The sequence below is a fragment of the Solea solea genome, chromosome 3 (genome assembly GCF_958295425.1).
Source record: "Solea solea chromosome 3, fSolSol10.1, whole genome shotgun sequence".
Lineage (NCBI taxonomy): Eukaryota > Metazoa > Chordata > Actinopteri > Pleuronectiformes > Soleidae > Solea > Solea solea.
The window spans coordinates 15,654,855-15,676,096 of NC_081136.1; the positions used below are offsets into that span (position 1 = coordinate 15,654,855).

At 40.3% G+C, this 21,242-nt stretch overlaps 1 protein-coding gene across 35 annotated transcripts in view; it reads left to right on the plus strand.

The window, feature by feature from the left end:
* LOC131456742 (receptor-type tyrosine-protein phosphatase delta-like) overlaps window positions 1-21,242 on the plus strand; it is a 316,523-nt gene that overhangs the window by 238,078 nt on the left and 57,203 nt on the right. For all 35 annotated transcript variants that reach the window (XM_058625309.1, XM_058625322.1, XM_058625315.1 and 32 more), the window contains 2 exons: window positions 11,234-11,379; window positions 13,232-13,373. In XM_058625309.1, coding sequence (XP_058481292.1) covers window positions 11,234-11,379; window positions 13,232-13,373 — 288 coding nt within the window. The remainder of the gene's footprint in view (window positions 1-11,233; window positions 11,380-13,231; window positions 13,374-21,242) is intronic.

Here is a 21,242-nt window from a genome sequence, read left to right on the forward strand (position 1 = left end):
ACAAAAAGCTCATGTGTGTTATTCACCTTTGTCCTTTTTTGCTAGGTTTAATTAGGTTATTTACTTCAGTCTCACCTCCTAGTGTTTCATGATAGTGGGCACCACTGATAAGGCTTCACACAGGGCAGGGGCAGATAAAAAGTTAGGACAAAAGATGATAAATGTCAGGAGTGGGGACCGGAATGCAATCTGGCTGCTGCGATGCAGAGATGCTCTAATGGCTTCCCAGCAAGGAAGGGGGAAGGCACTGCCGAGATGGCAGTGTGATAAATGGTACTAGAATGGCTGTAAGGACTGTAGGCAACACAAAGAAAAGAGTCATGGAGGAAGGAAAAAACGAAGATGACTACAAAATGGAATATAATTAATCTGGACTTGGTTCTCCTTCCTGACAAATTCAGTGCAGAAGAAGAAGAGAAGGGGAAATTGTTTTTTAGGTACGTGTTCACCCAACCTCTCTGTTTCCTCCCTACCATTCCATTTTCCTCCCAGGTTGAAATGGCAAAGGGACGTATGGGTTCTGACAAAGCTTCTGCACCTGTGGAATGATTAATGGCAGCAGACTGGCCTTACATGCTGCAGAGTGAAAATATCTGCTCCTAAGACACACCAAGGAGAACTGATATGAATGAAATTATTCTGCCAATAAGGGGATTTTAGAGTTCCTTTTACTGAAACATTAATTAATGGGGACCTTTTCACTGTGAGTGAAGTATTTAAATATAAATACAAATTGTGCCACATTACGCAGGATACATAGAAGTTGCATTGTAGTCATATCTTAATGTTCAATTCTTACAGCACAGTACATGGTGGAGAGAAACAAAGCCCATGACAAAATAATGGAAAGACATTCCATTCATGCAGTGATGAAAGTGGCTAAAAAAAAAAGAAAGAAGATGAAATCATTGTGGTTAAGTGCACTACAGTTCCTAGAATATTCATGAATATAACAATCATTTTTAACCAGTGTGTCGGCTCACTATTCAACCTTTAATCTATGTGAGAAAACAGATGAAGTCATAAGTTACCGGCGACCATAGTACCTCTGTCTGGCATTTGTGACAATGTCAGTTGCTTTTTACTCTCTCCATCACAGTTTCACGACTCCACATTAAAAGTCAATAGCCTCAGCCATTAGTCACAGTTGTGCTTTTGGAATAATTCAGGCGACTGTGAAAAAGAGCAGTAGATCAATAGGTCTTTATATTTTTCAGGGAAATTTCTGCTTCCGAAGTGGCAGATTCAGAATCAGTGTGACACTCTCCTCTCACAAATGCATAAGCACAGATCCACAATGAAAATGTATCCGTCGAGTATTTCTATCCACATTCACGAATGCTAATGTACATATGCTTAATACAGAAGAACCACACACATTCACTAAAGCCCATTACTGCTAGCAAACATTTAGACCCAAGGACAGCAGCATTGTGTACCCTCTCACTCCGTCAACTGAGGCTCAGTTTGGCGAAGGCTGAAAAGACTGAAGAAGTGACACATAATCAACACCATCAGTCCACAGGCCACATCGCAGCTCCCCAACAGTCTTGTACCCCGAGGAGGATTCTTGTCTTGAGGAATCTACCACACTTTTCCCCCCCATCCTGCCTCTCAGAAAACATGACACAATACCCTTTTAAATCACTCATGGAAGCACAATCGGAAGTAAACAACTCTACTAAGTCTATTTCATCACAATTATGATTTTCATGGTGCTATCAACAGTTGCAAGCACACAACTCCCTGTTGTTTGAAGTTCTTCTCTTCCTGGCAGTTACTCCCCCCCCAAAAGCAATCCCAACAGCCATCTGTGGTTTCCTTTACTTGTTGTGAAGTTGTGGATTTCAATGGAAAAAATATTTTCAAAGTTCACAGTTAATTAACAATTTATCCAGCAATTTGACAATCCCATTAATAACAGATGAATGATGAGAATGAAGATGAATGCACCTTAAAATGTGGCTCAAAGTGTCCAGTAACACCCACACACTGTAAACAGACACACAAGCGCATGAAGAGTCATCCACTACACTTCTCGTCATCTTCCCATGAATCATCCCAAACGTCCATACATGTCAAGAAAGAGCCTTTCAAAAGTGATCTGTAGCACTTCATTTCACAGGATTATTTTAATTATGTCCCCTGAGGGTTGTTGTTTTTTGCTCCTGGGGTGACATTACAATATTATTTCCAAGTGAACACCCCTATCCATCAGACTGACCCTGATACCACCCGGCTTCATTTGTTTCCCATCTGCAGCTCTTCAAAGACATACCGCACAAACCAAACTGTTTTCTACAGGGGGTTTATAATTAAGAATTCAAAGACCTTAGATCGTAGATTTACTGCATGTGGTTTAGCTGGAGACATATTAATAATGGGAAGGTGACAAAAACAACCCACTAATGCACAGCTAATATGTTATCCGGCAGTATTGCATGTCACTTAGTGAATGTAAAACAAACTAATTAAAATTTAATTAAGACTAACTCTGAGAATAATAATGCAAATGTAATCAGTCGTGACAATAATGTGGCATTATGACACACACACATATATACACATTATACACATAATATACATATATATGTATATATATATATACACACACACATATGTATATGTATATATACACATATACATACAGAAGCTGAGAAGCTACAGATTTGAAACAATGAAATTATTGGTAATTGGTGCTTATGAAAACTTTGACTTTCATAAAATCATGTTAAATAGGGAGCCAGTAAGTTGACTTGATAACGTAATGAGCATGCAGTATATGCTAATGCTGCACATACCACTTTAGTCATTAAAGAGAAATAATACTGCACTGGTATCAGTTTTAAGTCAGCATTTTATGTAAGCAGCTTAAAAGCACAAAATCCAAAGTGAAAGTGAATCACTCCTATCACATAATATTGATGAGTTTCTGAAATATCGCTCTGCGCTCTTATTAGTATTATTATCATCTCAAGAAGGGTTCAGTTAGTACCTTTTCCCCACTCTTTTATATGCAATACCTTCCCTCACTGCTGCATGAAATTAGTGGCCTGTGAAAGGTCACTTTGGTCCTTGAGAGACTGTTTGTGGTACCTCCCCTGCATATCCTTTGTTCCAGTAAAAGGTTTTCCTTTGGAGGATTGCTCTGACTACAGCTCGTTGATGAAGAGAACCGCACTGTGAAAACCCTTTTTTGGGCCCCCCAGACATTTTACCCCCCCCCCCATAAAAAGGAAAAGAAAAAACAATTGGTATGTATTCCCTTAACCGTATGAGACAAGTGGGGATGATGGTGTTTGGTTGCAGATGTGTTTAGTTTTCTGGGAAAGAAAAAAAGAAGCTTGGTGAACCTGGTTTGCTGAACTTAGGAACATTTGGAGGATATCTGAGCCGGTGAAAGGAAACCAGTTGTCATCTTGCAGGGTTGCAGAAGCATGAGCTCGTTTGCCTGTAAGCGGCTGAGAAAACACAGTTCAGGGAATGTGTCACTTCATATGGCCTGACAACTGGCAGCTATCGGAAATGGCTTGGCACTACTTATCCATAAAATTAGAGTCTGTTTAAATATACAATGCTGAGTCCCTGGAATGATTTGCTACATAATCCATCTCTGCTCCTACAGAGACAAATATGAGGCAAGCTTTTCCGCTCCATGGTTGAGGGCAAAGACAATTATGTGAAGTTTATGCTATAAAGAAATAGGACAGGCCCAAGCGTAGTGTAATTCTCCCGTGAATAGAGCCAGTTGAATATGTCGCTTATTTGATTTTCCATTCCACTTTTCCCATCCATATCTTTTGAATTCTGCTACATGTCGTGGAAAGTCAGTAGCTTTGTAGATGTTCACCTGCGTGTGCTGCCATGGCAATATTTGGCGTCACATCAGCCTAAGTTTGGTAATTTTACCATGCACATAACATGTTCACGTGGTAGAAGCATGAAAATCACACACATCTATGTTCTCTTAGTATCTACACATCATAACATGCAAATAGCATCACATTGGCAGTAAGCTGACATGGCCAAAGAGTGTTTATCACTTCTCCCGTTTTTAAACATCTCTTCAAGTCTGTGCAGCCCCAGCATGATAACTACTGGCCATTTTGGTGCAGCACTGCCATTTAATAAATCGTTCCATTGCTGAGTGGATAACAGAATGAATGAATGGCTTTCTGTGTTAGTGGCTGCCACTGCCTATCCTATCAGATAATTAACTTTTTGCAAATAGACTGCACTGACTACCTAACAGACTAAGCCTGCACAATTAGAATTACTTATCTATGTTCTTTCTGTTTCTCCAGACATTGGAGGAAAAAACAAACAAGACAAACAAGTCCAAATTTCATACTTCTTGCTTGACTGTTCTTTTTTTAAATTGTCACACACAAATTGGACCCAGATTTGTGTATTCATCAATAAATGGACAAGAAATGAACAAGGGGAGATGAAAATGAAGGCTTATTGAAAAGTGAAAGCCTCTGTATTATTTTGCATCAGCATTTGACAACATCAGCCCAGATGTTCGTAATTTCTGAAGGTCTAGCATTTTCCATCTCCCTCTACCCCCCTCCCCCATTTTTTTTTATTCTTTTTTTAATTTTTTTTTTTACCTTCGGCGGATTGTCTCACACCAACACTGGCACAATTCAATATTTATGTTTTTCTCTGTGTTTGGTTTCCACCGCAAAGGGAGGTGGGCTTTCATGTATCTAATTTGCCACAGCAATGATTCAGCTCCAGCTTTTAAAGTGTTGGGAGCCGTTTGAACAAAGCCATCTGTTTGAGTGGGTCGTTTTATTAAGTGACAAACTGGATCCCTCTACCTCGCTAATGTGTCCCGTGGGAGGTGGCAGTCACTTGTTTGTGTGTGCGTATGTCTGTGTGTGTATGTGTGGGGTAGAGACACAAATGCAGTCGGAGGAGGGAGGGGTACAGAGGATATAACTCAGACCCCATGCAGACCTGGTACTAACTTCTGTCCTGAGTGATCACGTCTGGACAACCCTGCATAACAGGCGTGAATGATCCCAATCCATCCTGAATACGTCTTCAGATCTGATCTGGTTTCTGACTTTATTTGGCCCAATTTTCTTGCGTGCACTAATGCAATCTGTCCTCAAGGCCCATTAGAGACCACCTCCAAAGCCAACATCCTACTGCATTTTTAAGAATACTTACATAAATGGACAATATTAAGACATATCAATACATGATTCCTTTTTTGTGACAGTTCAATCAATAAAATTTCATGGTGCAGAAGCGCAAGTAGTACTTTGATTCCTGAACTCCTTGTGACTCCTTTTTTCCTTCTCTCTCCTCATCACTCATGCAGACACTCACACTGACATCAAACATCATTTTATTCTTGTTAACAGACATGACGTCAGTGTGCATTTGAATACTTGGTGGGGGGGTGAAGTCAGATCATCGTGGTCATAAAGGACGCATCAAGGAAGCATTTTAATGCCAGGGGGTGAACAGTCGTATTGAGGGCTAGCCACATGTGATAGGAGCACTCAGGATGGATGATAATACCAGGTCTGAATGGGGCCTTATCCTCTGCAAACATTGTCATATAGGACACTGGAGGCACCACATCACTGATGGAGCTGTCATTGCAGAACTGAAAGGTTTTTGCCCTTATGATTCTGCAATGGTAATTGAATTAGGGAGCCTTTCAGGGTTCATCTCATGAAAGATACGATAAGAAGTGAGTACAGCTCTATAAATAACCCTTTATATGTACTAGATGTATTAATGTTCCAATGTTCTTCCAGTAAGAATATCCTCATACCCGTAAGAGTTTCTATCTGTGCATGTGTGCCCGATAGCTTGTGCTTGTGCACATCTCGAGCCTTTCCTACCTATCCTCCCATCTCGTCAGAGAATCTGTCAGTGCACTGAATGTGGGACAAGAGCATTAACCATTCTTTTTGAAGTTGTTGCTGTTGTCTGTGCAAAAGTGCATTTACTCCTGCAGCCAGAAGCTCAGTGCTTGTGTTGCGAGCATGAGTAATACACAGATTGACGTTCAAAAAAGTCCAGACGGAATACAATTTTTGTAACCCAAGTGATTGGGTCGAATATTTGGAATGGAGATTACACTGGAAATTTGTGTATACTCATGTACACTGTAGTTCTCCTATCAGAAGCTTTGCTGAGATGATATGCACTGATGTATTCACAGGAGATTCTTGGTGGCTTATGAGCCAAATAGACCCCGACCCTATCACAAAATGGACCTGCAGCCTACCATCCATATGCAGCCGCAATATTAATGTGTCATTAAGCCGTATTCTTGTATATTCTATTGAGTTAATTTCACATAATGACTGTTATGAATTTTGCTTATAGAGCACATTTAAGCAGTTGAGAAAGGAGGAGCAGGGTGGGAGAAGGCTTGTATTATGAACTTCATTATGTGTGACAAGCAGCCGAATATTGATGGAAGAGTGGGTCCCCATCATTGCATTGCATTAAAACCTCTGCAGTGAATTAATGTACTATTCCAGATCCATAATTAACAATCATCCGGGGACCATATCCCTTTTCAAGTAATCACCGATTGCAATAAGAATTTCACTTTCTGTTTAAGGCAAGATTACCGATGACCATGCAATGCAAATCAGCCAACAGTTCTAATTAAGCTCCAATCCTTTTCTTTCTGCTTAGACCCTTTGTGTTCACATACAATGTGGAGTTTGTTTCTTCAGAATTACAAAAGACACATTTTTTATCACAACGCTGCAGATAGAGGGCTGTGTAGTGCCCCAAGAAAATGGTTTGTGGTAATGTTTGTTCCATTGACTGGGATGTGTGGTTTATCTTCTCCTTTTTTCCTCACATGTTTTGCATTGTTTATCTTTGTGTCTGCATTGCCAGAGTTTCTTTCCTGTATGACATAGGGTCAGATGTCTCTAAACAGTGTACAGAGAGGTCATTAATCTATAGAGAGAATTTTGCTTTATAAATCACACCTGCATTCACAATCACAAAACAAAATCTCACAACAACAACTTTCTTTATGGTGATGATATTTCAGCTCAAAAGTATTCAACATTTCAGTCAAATTTGCCTGAAAGGCAATTCATCAATATCCCAGAACTGATATAGTGAGGCTTAAAGCTGTTGAATGATTTAAATGGCATCTTTAAATGCTTCTTTCTTCCACCCATGTCTAAAATGGAGCAGACTATTTGTAGACTGACACCCACTGTGTTAGGATTAATTATCACCCCCCACAACCCCACATCACCCTACAAGTTAAAGATTCAGAGAGGAAATGGCCCCTTTTATGCAAATTAAATTGAATATGTCAGTCAGTATAATTGTGAAAACCGAGCTGACTTGGATTGGTGACTATGCCGTATAGTGGTTCCAACTGAAAGTCAGTTTATTAATGTTCTCCCCAGTCTTTGATTCATGCTCTTTAATGGCTTGGCAAATCAAACTTTAGTCTATGGTGGAGTCCTGATGACTTGAAATGTTTGGGCTGTTATAAATGAAAACCAGACTCTGATCTTTTTAAGAACCTTTTTAAATGCTGAGAGTTAAGCCAGCATCAAACAAACTTGTAATGAACGCAGATCTGCAAGATTCTCTGAACTCAACTGTTCTTTTGAGTTAAGTGTGATGATGTCATTAACGAGCTACCAGATCCATGCAGTCGACTCGACCAATAATATGCCACTACAACAGGTACTCCATACACTTACTTATAGTAGTTGAACCCAATAAATCCCAAAACAAGGGTATTCCATGTCAAGGAGAAGACCTTGTGTTATTTTTTTAATTAGTCTTCATCAGTGTTCTTTTTAGTTCTGTGTTTCTTTTACTTTTCCTCACCATTGATGAGCTGTGTGTTTAGAAAGTTTTTGTTTTGCTTAACTTTTATTTTTGGAAGCACAAAATAATGAGCATTGGGATTTTTAGGATGTGATAGTCTACCTTTAAATTAAACTTAAATGACGCCTGCTGTAGCATAGTCACCACGCTGTATCTATTGGCAACCAGCTTCGTCCTTACTTCTTGTCTGAAATCATTTGCTTTCTGTTGCACATCGGTACATCATAGAGGTATGGCTCCAAATATGTATTTTTTTTTCCCCTTTTCATACAAAATCCTCATTCTGCCAAGTCCAGTTAGCTGATAGAACCGCATCATGCGAAAGTGGTTGAGAGTGTTGAAAAGTGATACTTCTGTGGGATTTAGTGTAGAAAATGTAGCATAAATCTGGTTAAAAAAAGATCTCAAAAAAGACCAAAAGGATGAGGGTAGTATACAGTAGGGGCGATACTAATAAATTTCATGAACTACATTTGTCCTGCCCACATTGTTGGAGGCTTCCAATTTTCATTTATGTCTATCATTAAAAAATATATAGTTCCAATCATGAAACCGTCTGCCCCCTCAGCCCTGGGGACATTAGTGTTCTTAAGAACTGTGAAGGCTTTCATTCAGCCACCAAATTATTAACATGGCATTGATCCATGAAAAATACAGTAGTGGGATGCTGTGGAGTGCTTCTTCTTTCCTGGTGGCAGTAAATGAGAACAAGGTTACATAATGACCTCAAGGGAGAGCAGGCACAGGCCCATGTGCCTCACCTTTTAGCTTGTGACAGAGTTTACACTTCTAATTTGTTTGCTGGCAGCTGCTTAAGAGGTGACCTGCAATGGTACTATTTCATGTAGATTATAGTTACTTCTCAAAGGAGATGCCAAGTTGCAGCAGAGGTGACACGTTTTAAATGGCTGGCATTTTGATTAGTTTAGATTTATTGTCACTAGTTAAGACTAAATAATATCCAACTCTGCTCCCAGTGTTGATACACTCAATTAAACACTCAGACTGCTGTGATGCCACGGTGCCATAGAGAAATCCAAGGTTTCAATCAGCCTCTGTCTACCTGAAGCCATACAAGGAGTCTACCAAAATGGATGTTTGTCAGCAGCAGCACCTAAAATGGGGGTATGATGGTGATATCAGCAGCCATGTCTGTGAAAACACCATTACCTCCATGTCACGCCTCAACAACTCCACATTGTGTGATGACTCCCACCCCCTCCCGATCCACCCCCTTCCCCTCACCTCCAGTGCTGATCTCCTGTACATGTTGTAGCAGTCTATCACAGCCGGCGTAGGGAGACGCACTGAGCCATAATGGATGGCCCCGGAGCAAAAAACAGCCCCAATAGCATATCAATTACCCATCAGCACCCTCTTGGCTGGATGCCAGTGTGTGCCACACCCCAGCCAAGTGAATGAGATAAGGTGCAAATGCAGATATAATGGTGCATTTTGTCATGTACAAATTATGCAGTGTCAACTCAGCTGCCCTCCTGTCCAATCTGTCAGCCAGTGAGATTTTGGTGTGTGTGTCTAACAACGTGTGTATTGCACACAAGACTTTACGCATGTCATGAGGCAATCAGGTGATATCGCAGACTCATTTGCCCAGCGGAGACCCCGCTGCTTGCCTGTTTATCTGTTCGCCCTTTTGATTGCTGACCACACATCTTATGTCACTTCTCCACAAATCCTGCAGGTTAATTTGTCCCTCGCTCGCAGCGACGCTGCCACTGCTGCCACTGCTGCTGGGCAGCAAAGAAATCCGCCTGTATACAAGCACAATCACACATTTTCACATACACAAATGAGGTGATTCAGACGGTTGGCATTACTGCAGCTGTGTGGCCACTAATGGCCTGCTGACGTGATTGATAAAAGGCAAACAGTTGCTCTGCAGGGGGACAGATGGAGCTACACCTCCCACTGAGGCTGGCACTCAAGCTTCAGTGGAGATTACAACGGGGTCTGACTTAGCAATACGGCAACACTTCTATTGGATTTATCAGCCTGCATCATAATGATAAACCCGAAATGTAAATCCCACAATCAACGTTTCAAGGAGAGATGGGTCCCCTTGATTACTAATCACTATGATGTGTTCTTAATTTAACACAGATGTGATACACACATCATGAGCAGGAACTGACTGTCTAAGAGACAAACACAGCAAAACAACTTCATTGTTAAGAATGGGAAAATTATATTGAAGACCAATTTCAGTTGACATACAAAAACTGCAGGAACAGAGAGGTAGCACTAATCAGATCGGAGCCTGAACACTTTGGGAGTGTGTTGTAAAGCCAGCGATGGGAACATCCATGTGATCCACACAAAGCAAACATTGTGCCCCTCTGCTATTCTTTCACCTCCAGTCCTCTACATTTTTAGCATTTTTATCCACACTGCCTTTACACTCGACTTGGTTTGCTGAATTGGGGGACCAATTAGGAGCAACAGAATGCTTACATCGCCAATCAGTGCAGTGCAAAAAGACCTTATCAGGTGCGTGTCTCATTTGCATGGGACACAACCACGGTTCCAAACGGTGGTTTTCAAGAGATTAGTGTTGTCTTCTACCGAACCCATAAGCCCCTGTTTCTCCAAACTCATTTACATGTTACAGGAAAAAAAACTAAGTCCACTCCATTTATATCCAGTGAAAAAGAACATGTGCAATGTGCTGGGTAACAGCTTGTTAAGATAAATGACTTGTGCTTTGAATGACACATAAACAAGCACTTCACAGGCAATTTAACTTGAACACAATTAATTACAAAGTGCTGACTGATCTAAATGTTTTCCTTCTTTCACTAACTTTTTTTTTCTTACGATGAATTTCAAATCTAACAGTAACAGCGACTGGAAACATTTTGTAGCAAATGATTAAAAATCTCCTTTTTAGTGCCGTCTGCAGGGTGTGTGAACATTTTATTTTCTGCTTTTACTCTTTGTTTTGTTGCCAAATTTAAGTATAAATCAAACATAAAGTGCATACCCTTAACCTCTTCTCACAAAACATCCACATGCATGTCCTTTTATCCAAGAATTCCTCCCTAACAGTCAGTCCGTTTATCACTGTAAATATCATTCAGAAGCCTTCCAGGGTCAAGATAAAATGCTTTGTGCACTCTGTTCTCAAGACCTCTGCCCTTTACTTCTGATAATCTGTTTTCACTTGCACAATAAAGTCAGTACAATCTCTTGTCTTGACCTCCAAAGGCAATCCTCTTAACAGCCACATGCTGAAATCTGCAACTTGGTTACTTTCTAGCGTGTGTGTGTGGCTTGATAAGAGAGATTAATTGCTCGGTCTGCAAAGTTTAGCTTGCTCACTAACTATTTTTGTTATCTTTTATTCTGTTTCTGTCTTTCTCTACAGCACCACCAAAGTTTTTAAGAACCCCCAATGACCAAACAGGCGTGCAAGGAGGCGTGGCATCCTTCATCTGCCAAGCTACAGGAGATCCACGGCCAAAGATTGTGTGGAACAAGAAGGGGAAGAAAGTCAGCAACCAGAGATTTGAGGTATTAGGTCTATTGTTCTGATGTAAAATGCTCGACAAAATGGGAATGCTTCAGCAATGCTTTTGGCTCCGCTTGCCCATAATCCATCTCACCAAGGCTCACCCCTGACTTGCCACCACGCATTAGCAGAGTCTAATAATCACGCTGACCAGCCTTTTGAAAATGCATGAGTTTTAATGAGCAAGTGTACAAAAGATCAAGGGACAGATTTGTTATCAACTTAAATACAGGAAGCGTGCAATTGGAGAGAGAGAAAATATTATGTGTGGCGTGACCTAGATACCTATATTAAGATCATGTCACATTTGCTGGCTTTATACAAAAAGAAAAGTAACTTTTACTTCCAGAATATCCTTTTGCTTTGTGGCATTTAAATGCATGCCCTCCCTATTTTGGCTGAATGCTTTGATTTTTGGTCAGCTTTAATCTGCGCTCGGGCTCAATACCCATAAGAGAAAAAAAAAAACACATCTTTGCAGAACACTGATAAGATTTCTATTAATTTCTGTGTCACTTCTGAGGACTGTCATGGTGTCACTTTTCCCTTTACTCTTGAGGCCTTATTTGTTCGCCATTGCACAGAAGCAAGGGCTTAACAGGCCTTGGAGAGGTCTTCCCGCCTCTTCTGTGCGCCTCATGCCAACAGAAATCTAATCTTATCAGAGTTCATCGCATTTGCATGGCATGTAATGCTGAATGCCAGCACATATATTTTCATTACCCCATTGCCTCACTGAGCTTTCTGGCTGCTGCCATTCTATACCCATTCAGTCAAGTACTGCAGCTTCATCTTCTAACAAAAACCCATTTCCTTTCAGAAGTCTCGCAACATCCTTTCTAATTTGCTCTTCGGTTTTAACTGAGAAAGGATGCTGTTTTTCCCCATCACTTGCTGTCATCTTGAATGCCAACACAGCTATGGCTTGCGCAATGAAATGCTTAAGTGTATTGTTAACTAACAAATGCATAGATGAGATATTGTGAAGTTTGAAAATGTTTGTAGGCCTCTGTGAGATTGTGTGTGTGTGTGTGTGTGTGTGTGTGTATGATAGTATGGGAGTGTGTACGAGTGTGAGTCAGAGGTCTGAGGCCTTTGTTTATTCAAATCTACCTCTATGCTCAAAAGAAATTGAGTTATGACACAGGGGTTTCTAAACTCAGTGAGTATACGACATGTAGCATGCAAACATAGCTGAATAAGCTACAATAAACACCTGTTTGTGACATTTATGTGTCGTTCGTCCAATACAGTCTTTTGTACCACAATCTCACCCCATGGTACAGCTGTCCGTAATCGTTTATCAAGCCACCTTTAACCGTCTGTGCTTGTTTTTGTCCCATTGACACAATCCACTGTGATGCATTTAAGGGATAGAATTTTAACTTTAAGAGTGGGACAGATTCAGCCTTAAATTCTAGTCTACAAGCTGACATGAGCAAAAATTTTAACAAAGATAGACTTCCCCATTCTTAAAGTTAGTCAGCCGCTACATTTAATTTACCAAATTAATAGCTAAGCTATAGTTTCTTTTTTACTATAGGGTAACACATTTGGTTAGAAAACAAACAGATGTAGTGCTGTGCACAACTATAAATTTACTGCACAGATCTATAACTCACCTTTTCCACATGTACAACAGCAATATTTACAAATCAACACATAATCTCAAGGGTTCAATGTAAGGTAGGCAGCCACTTGTTATTTGTCATAGGAGGCACCTTGTGTAAGTCACCATCAATGTTGTTAGCCAAATGTCCTCAACGGTGTTCGTTTGTTTCTGTCTGCAGAAGGTCCCTCACCTATTGTGAACCAAAGTTCTCTTTTAACATATCGTGTTTCTCGCACCTGCAGGTGATCGAGTTTGATGACGGCTCTGGTTCAGTGCTAAGAATTCAGCCATTGCGCACGCCCCGAGACGAAGCCATATATGAATGCGTCGCCTCCAACAGTGTTGGAGAGACGAGCGCTACCACCAAACTCACTGTTTTACGTGGTAGGTGTTTCCTTACAACTCCAAAAGACAACACACACACACAACACTTTTTTTTCTCCCAGGTAAGATTACATTCAGCTGCTTTATGTCTATCCTGATCCTCCTATATTTGTTTTTCAATATTACACCTTATAGTCAAACTCCATTAGAGATTCTCGTTGTGTCTTCTAACATAAGATTTAGTCCATTAACCATTTAGCCAAGTAAGTTTCCATTCCTAAGTGACTTAGGTCATTTGCATACACATTCCTGACACAATAATTAAGATGCCAGTTAAATTATGCAAATAGCCATCCATTCCTAGCCTGCAGTGGTTTAATGGAAAAGCTCAGCAATAAATTTCAAATCAGTCATTTTTCATCTCTCAGCTTTGATATTCGTTTGACCGTGCAGAAAATAAGGCCGTGTATTCTCATATGATTAATTAGATTGTTTATGGTCATATTCTAGTCACAGGTTGCATCAATGCCAGTATCTCTCAGTGGCAGTGGCTGTTAATGCCCAGCACTCCTCTATAAAAAAAATGTGCAACAATTCATAGCGAGAAAAGGTCTGCTTCTTGGTTTACATCCAGTGAGCAGTGAAAATAAAAGCACTATCACAAATATGAAGTTGGTTGACTTGTTTTACAGTGCCTCTTTTACAGTAAACACTGAGCAAAATGTTATCTTGATTACAGACAAGACAAGTGTGCGTGGCCACTACCTCAAAAGATCACATTATATCTCTTGAAAACATGACTTGTTTGGTTATGAATAGAGAAAATAGCTTTGGGAAAAAAGCCTTGGGCAGCCTGAATGAGGTGTGCTCCATTATGGGTCACATTTACACAACATGGCAAATGAGTTTCTATTGAGAAGGGTCCTTCCATCCTATAGAAAAAAAGAGCTGGCTCTGCGAGTCTCTGAACACCCCCCATCTTCTGCTTCTTATCTCACCAATGAGCCAACAAAAGGCCCCGTGCACTGTCTCCAGAGGCCAATTGAAAGAGAAAGGTGGCACGTTCACATGCAGCTCTCTTCTGTTTACTAGAGAGTACAAAGTGTGTGTGTGCGTGCATTTCCTCTTTTACTCTCACTCTGCCTATCCCTTTTCCCCCATCACACATACACGTGCCAACAGATAGCTGAGGGATGGGTAGGAGATGCTTTTCCCAGGCTCCATGGCCTAGCATTAGCATGTTTATTACTATTTCCATTTTGCTCTTCTGCTCTGCTCTCCTTTCCCATCAATGTATTGAAGGTGAGTAATGGCCTATCACGAACCAAAAAAAAAAAGGGAGGAGAAAGCCTTTTCTTTCTTGGCTTTGGTGCAAATAAATAGGTTGCACTCCCCGTCCTTTTACTGCCTCCATTGGATACATAGAAACCCCAAAGACTGGCCTTGAGAATGACTTAGGCAATAGTATGTTCATGTCACAACCGTCTGTCACCCCTGACTTTGTCACAACAGGGATATATATATACTATACTCAGTTCTGGTGTCAGGTATAGGTTTTAATTAGGAAATATATTGTTACACATTTGCATTTAGCAACCAAATAAATTAAAAGCTAAACAATTATTTTAGGCACTCAATGAAAGGCAATCATTAAGAAGGATGGGAGGTATTACTTTGATAAATTCTAACTCTACCTTTTGGGTTTTCTTGTCATGTATTTTCTATAGCAGTTCCGAAATTGTGCTCTCCCTTACTCAAAGACAAAAGAATGACTAACTGAGGATGTGGTGAGCAAGCTGCACTGTATGTCCAGGTCATCTCGGGATGCATTAGACAGTATATTATTTAGGAGAACCAAAAGCTTTACCCTTCCAAAAATACTTCATACAGAACGTTAAATACAGCGCCGCCGGTTTGCTACTTATCATTTCACATGACGTGAACTGCAGTTTGAAAAATGCAAGTTTGCATTTTTTTTGGTTTAGGCTGAAGCTGTCATCACAGCCGGCACAATTATTTCTCCCCACATTTGGTCTTTTGTAGTAAAAGAAAATGGCTACACTTTCACAGAAATGTATGGTGTAGGATTAGAGAAAAATAAATAAGAACACCAAGATAAGTGCTACAACGCCATGCCTAACACATATAGAGTGTCTGCTCTTTTAGTTCATTTGGGTTCCAATGGTCTGTGGAAACGACTCCAAAGCATCTGTTGTGGGAAGCTCACCACAGGGGTTGATGTCTAATTCCATGACGGAAAAGCCCATTGTTGAAATTGCCATGCCATGAGGAGAGGGGACTTGAGGTGAATCCAAAATCCCAACTACCGGGGGATATTAGTATTCGGATGGGCCTCCGACTTGATGGGAAGAACCATTAGTAATGAACTTTCAGGCTTAGAGAAGCGATTTGCATGAAAGACAAATCATGAACGTAATGATGTTCCAAGTCAAATCTGCCAGGCCACGGCATGAGGTATGAGTTCCCTTATTGTACTTTTTTTTTTTACACCCTCTGTTTTGATTAACTGAGATGACCCACCTCATATGCCACTTGTGTCTTCAATAAAGGTCATCTCCATTTGCCCGGTAATTGAGGAAGACAGAAAAGAATTTTGAAATAAAGAAGCAGGACATTTTGGGTGTCACGGCTGGAATATGATTTCAATGGAGTAGCATTTAATCTAATCTTCGAATAGGCTTTTGTAAAGTATTTGCATATACACATGTACTCAGAGAGTCTCGTAATATCTGTCACAATATTGGAAATCACTTAAAAATCATGTGTTCATTTTTAAACGTGGGCCAACAATAAAAAACAAGACTTTATGTGACAAACATCCTCCCCACGGAACTAGACTCTGTTAGAGGAGTTTGCAGCAGAAAGATGTGTGCATTTGAGTGCTGTAGTTCATGATTCAGGCATGATTAAGGATTTATATTGCATCCTTGTACCCCCATTATGCTGTCAACAGCCATTTCCTGTGCCCCACACACAGGCATGCAAACTTATGCAGCTGTGCCCAACTTGACAGTGGGAGTGGAAAATGGGAAGCCACTCTCCTGTGACGGAAAAACAGAATGCATCATTTCCATTTGTATGGAATGGTGCAGTGGCACAGTCAAAGCCGTGCAGCTTCGACAGATCTTTCCACACGCACAATGGAAAGGCTGCTACATGATCACCAATTATTCATAGACAATGTATGCACGCAGTTCTTTGTCATTGTTATGAGAAAATTGTTTTCACACATAAAAGATTCCAGCAGCTGCTTAATTTATATTCTAAGCTGGGTTAACTGATATCCATAAGATGCTGGTCAATATAAAGTGTGCAGACCTGCGTGTATAGGAGGAAAAAAAAGAAGCCCGAAAGGAAATTGCAAATGGTGACTGATAAACAGAGTAAACAATGAAACAAAAGCAGCTCTGCGTGCTCAAATTGCCTAGGAAGATAAATGCTGGGTCAGCTGTCTCGCGCTGTCGGAGCAAGGGATGTAGCAGAGATGAAGCAAGTGGCCATTGTAAAAATATTGTTTGTGATCTGTTGCTTGCAAAAAAAGAAAAAAAAAGAAGGAGTAGGAGGCCGGCAGCTACCGTACAATTCTGGAGTTCACTGGTTGGCACTCTATAGATGGCCAGACCTGAGCTGCCACATGGAGCACTCAATTTTGATGGAGAAAGTGATTTTTCTCCATGAAATAGTGCTGTGCAAACATGCTGACTCACTGAAGAAGCTTCACTTTTTTTTTTCCCTCAAACATAAAACAGATACTCAAAAGCTCTTGTAACAGTATTGTTAGGTCCAAAGGGATTGTAAAACCAAAATGGCACAATTGTTATTGATTTATGAAAGTTGTCTTCCCTTGTCATTACTATTTCTACTAGTGTTTTCCATGTGAATAACTTTAATTTTGCAGCATTTATTTCTTAATAGCTGACTAAACCCTTCTGTTTTTGCCTGAGCATTCCAAGACAGAAAATGACTGAGGGCAACTACCATGACAGACAGACAGTCTGTTGTAAAATGAAAGCAGATTTATTGTCTGGTTTGACGCCATTCTCTCCTCAATTTCCAACTTCACTCATACAAAAAAAATTGATGACAAGTTATTTATTATTGTAATTAAAAGAAATTAAATTGACTGTCTTTCCAGAAACTGATTCCTTCTCCCAAAAATAAATAATTAAATGAATAAATAGATGACAAAATCAGCCCCACGGCCACTAAATATCTTCTGCATGGTTAATCATGGCAGCCAATCGGTCTCTGTACCATAGGGTGATTTAAGACAAAAGTGCTGCCAACAAGATGGATGGTGGACATCACAGGCTGCATAGTATGTGAGGAAACATGTAGGAGCCACCGACACTTGGATTACACTCGGAACATGATAGATAGTAATTCTCATACCGTGACACTATTTGTTTTATCAAAATAAACACAACCTCTTGCATTAATCATGATTCATTCAGACAAATGAGCTATGCTCTGCTCTCCACAGTGACCTCATCAAAGTGATAGTGTAATTACATGCTCAGTACTTTCTAATGCAATCTTCCAGGAAAATCACGTTTGAAAGACTGAAAGACGTTTCTTTGCTAACCAAAATCTTAAGTACCAAGTTTAATTTGCAAATGTTATGTGGTACGTAACAGCAAACGATGTAAGGGTGGTTCTGCGAGGCTGTATCCACACTGTGAAGTTAATGCAAATATGCTTTCACTGTTTCTGTTGACCGTAGTCAACATGTTAGCATTTTCTATAAATATATGTCCGCGTTGATCACAAGATTTAACATTTAACTCATTAATGTTCTCGTTTTACCTTGACACATTATTATATGAATCTACGCACCAGAATACATAGCAGAGCATAACAAATTTTTATGAAGAAATATTCCATTGGCTGCACTTGATGGGACCACAAGGTCATAAAATAAGGAATGTGCAAGTCTGAGCCAGGTAGTGGAGGGGCGCTAATGTCAGTAGCTTTGATCTGAGCTGCACTCAGGATTCATTTTCTACTAGATTAATTGGGCACTGCAGGGTCGTCCTTAATGCAGCTAATGATCTTGAAAAAAACCTTTTCATGCTGGGTAAGGCTGCTGGCTAATTACAACCAAACAAATTTGGACTGAGAAAATGATGTGGTAAGAATTGATATTTTTGGGTGTAATTGGTTGTATATACATTATAACTTTGGCTCCAGCAAAAATGAGTGTAGCAACTAATTACATGTTTTATTGCCGCGTGAAGGAAAAGGGACGGCAAATCTTTACATATTCTCGTCACAGATTTCATCAGCTTTAAAACCAGCTGTCAAATCTCAAAACATGTGGTCTCAATATAGTAATTTCCATAATAAAATAATGCCACCCACTCCCTGCTGTGACACCCATCGTCTCCCACAGTCACTCTCAGAAAGAATGCCTGTCTGCTAAAATTGAAAAGCCTGATATAACCCCGTTTTCCATTAGGGCTCTCTGAGAGCCACGGGGTCCTCTCTGCAGGATGTTAGCAAGCATGAATAATCTCTATGATTCTCTCTCCTGTAGCAAGCTTTTAGCTATCTAAATTATTGAAATGCAAGCACTAGGTTTTGTCTTTCTCAGGAGGAACTGAAGTTGTAAGAGATCTGGTCCCACACATTGCCATCAGAACTCATCTGAGTCTGATGAAAAGAAAAAAGAAAAAAAGTCTCAACTCATGACCCATGAAGATATCTGACAGTGTCATGCATAAAATGCTTAAAGATCAGGAAGATTTTGTGTAAACATTCAGACAACTTATGGGATGCTTCCTTAAAAAAGTGTTATATACAGTCCCAGGCCACAGCATGAGGTATGGGTTCTCTTATTTCCTCCAACTGCACATCAAAATAGTACAAATGATTGTTTCATCAAACTTATTTTAACCTCCCTGCTTTCTGAATGTTTAGTACATAAAGTTAAATAGTAGACTTACCTGGTTGTTGATTCGCCCTCTGTGCTCCTCTAAGCTGAACGCTGTGTCTGGCCTTGGCCTGTATTAACTGCCCCCTGCACACAAAAAGCAAACATAATTACCCTGTACAGTTTGAAAATATTCAGAATGGGTACTGCACCATTTATCAAAAACACATACTGTATTAAACTACACGTCAAACATCACAGCATCATCCAAAGTGGGCAGCAAGAGGGTAACAAAAAGCTTGATATAAAACAAAACAGATGTTTGGCAGTGTATGCTTCAAAAGTGACAGGAGCCTCATGAGAATGGATGCATCCCTAAGGATGAAGTAGTGACATCCATTTTAATTTTATTTTTGACAAATAGCTCAAAGCATTGTCAAACAGTTCTTTTTCCTCCTTTGAATATTCCTTATAATAACTGAATAAAAATGCGGATGGGAGATAAGGAGAAAAGAGCCCTTTTTTTTTTGCTTTATTTGATTTTACCTAAATAAATGGAACATTGTTTTTGTCAGTAAATGGAATCATTGCTCAGGGTAACAACTACCAAATGGAATATGCAAAGTAAAATCCTGACGTGGGAGGGTGAGGGACAGAGGGAGGAAGACAGTGGCTGACAAAGATGGATCAAAGGAGGGTCTTTAACATAGAGCATCTTTTAACGTCTGGAACAAGCTGTGGATGGATGGAGGCGGATGAAGTCAGTGAATAAAACCAAAGGCAAAAGACAATGACAGCATTGAAGAAAAACATGATGGCATGAAAGATAGGTCTTGAAATCTCCCTCTACTCATTAATTGAAAATGATCTTTTCTCTAAACAGTACATGTGACTGAAATAACCTGTCGTCTAAAAAGCACGGTGGGGGGGGGGGGGGCATCGTAGCATAGCTGGAGTTTTGTATCTTGCTTCTTGCTGCCCTTACTGCTTGCCCAGCCAGGCCTGTAGAGAAAGTCCCACTCTCCGCCCTTCGTGCTTCATCTCTCCTTTTCATCTCCCTCTTTACCCATCCGTTTTAACACTACCCTTAAGGGGCATCCGACACTAACACTCTCTCTCTGCTTTCATTCTCCTCCTCCCACTCCCTTCCCTTATGTTGTAAATGGAGGAATATCGCAGCTAATCCGTCATGTTTATGAATGACATTGGGCCTAGAGAGAGTTGGGGTGTATCGCCAGACGTGGCGAACATCTCTGTTGCATGCCCTCTGCTTGGCCGATCCAATCTACCCCGGCAGCAATGGCCATAATAAATGTCTGTAGCGGATAGCAGGCTTGGTGGAACACAAGCTAGGGTCATTTAAGCAGAGGCGTCAAACTTACGGCCCGCAGGCCACATAGGGCCCGTCAATCGATTCCATGTGGCCCACCACTTTAATGTGATATTAACAGATTCATTTTCTGTCATAAATGTGTTTTATTGTGAATTACATATCCTTATGTAAAATATCATCATAGAATGTCATTGATACATCATGATGGCATATTGTAACCAAATTTTAAGCAAATATGGCCCACCCCTACACAGTTGAGCCCCCATCTTAGCAGATTTGAAGCTCACGTGGCCCCCAAGTCATATGAGTTTGAGATCCCTGTCTTAAAGCTTAGCTCTGGCCCTGTTTTCCTGCCACTTTCTATCCAAATGCTAGCTAGACGGATTTTCCTTACGTGCACATCAGTGCAGTCCAAAGCGAAAGAGGGAACATTTCAAACATCACTCTCAAAAGAATGTCAACAATATGGGTATTCAGTTTGAGCAGAAACATATAATTTGCAGGTGTGCATTCCATCCTTCTTGGCGGGATATGAATGACAGCAAAAGCATCATCCACGAATGAAATTGTCTATAACCATGCTTGGATTTTGAAGGATTTAAAGAAAAGTCATACAATTTGATAAGATGTAGGATCAAAACAACAGTGTGTTGACTTAAGAATTTTACACTTACTTCTACAGTATCACTCAGGATGAGAAATG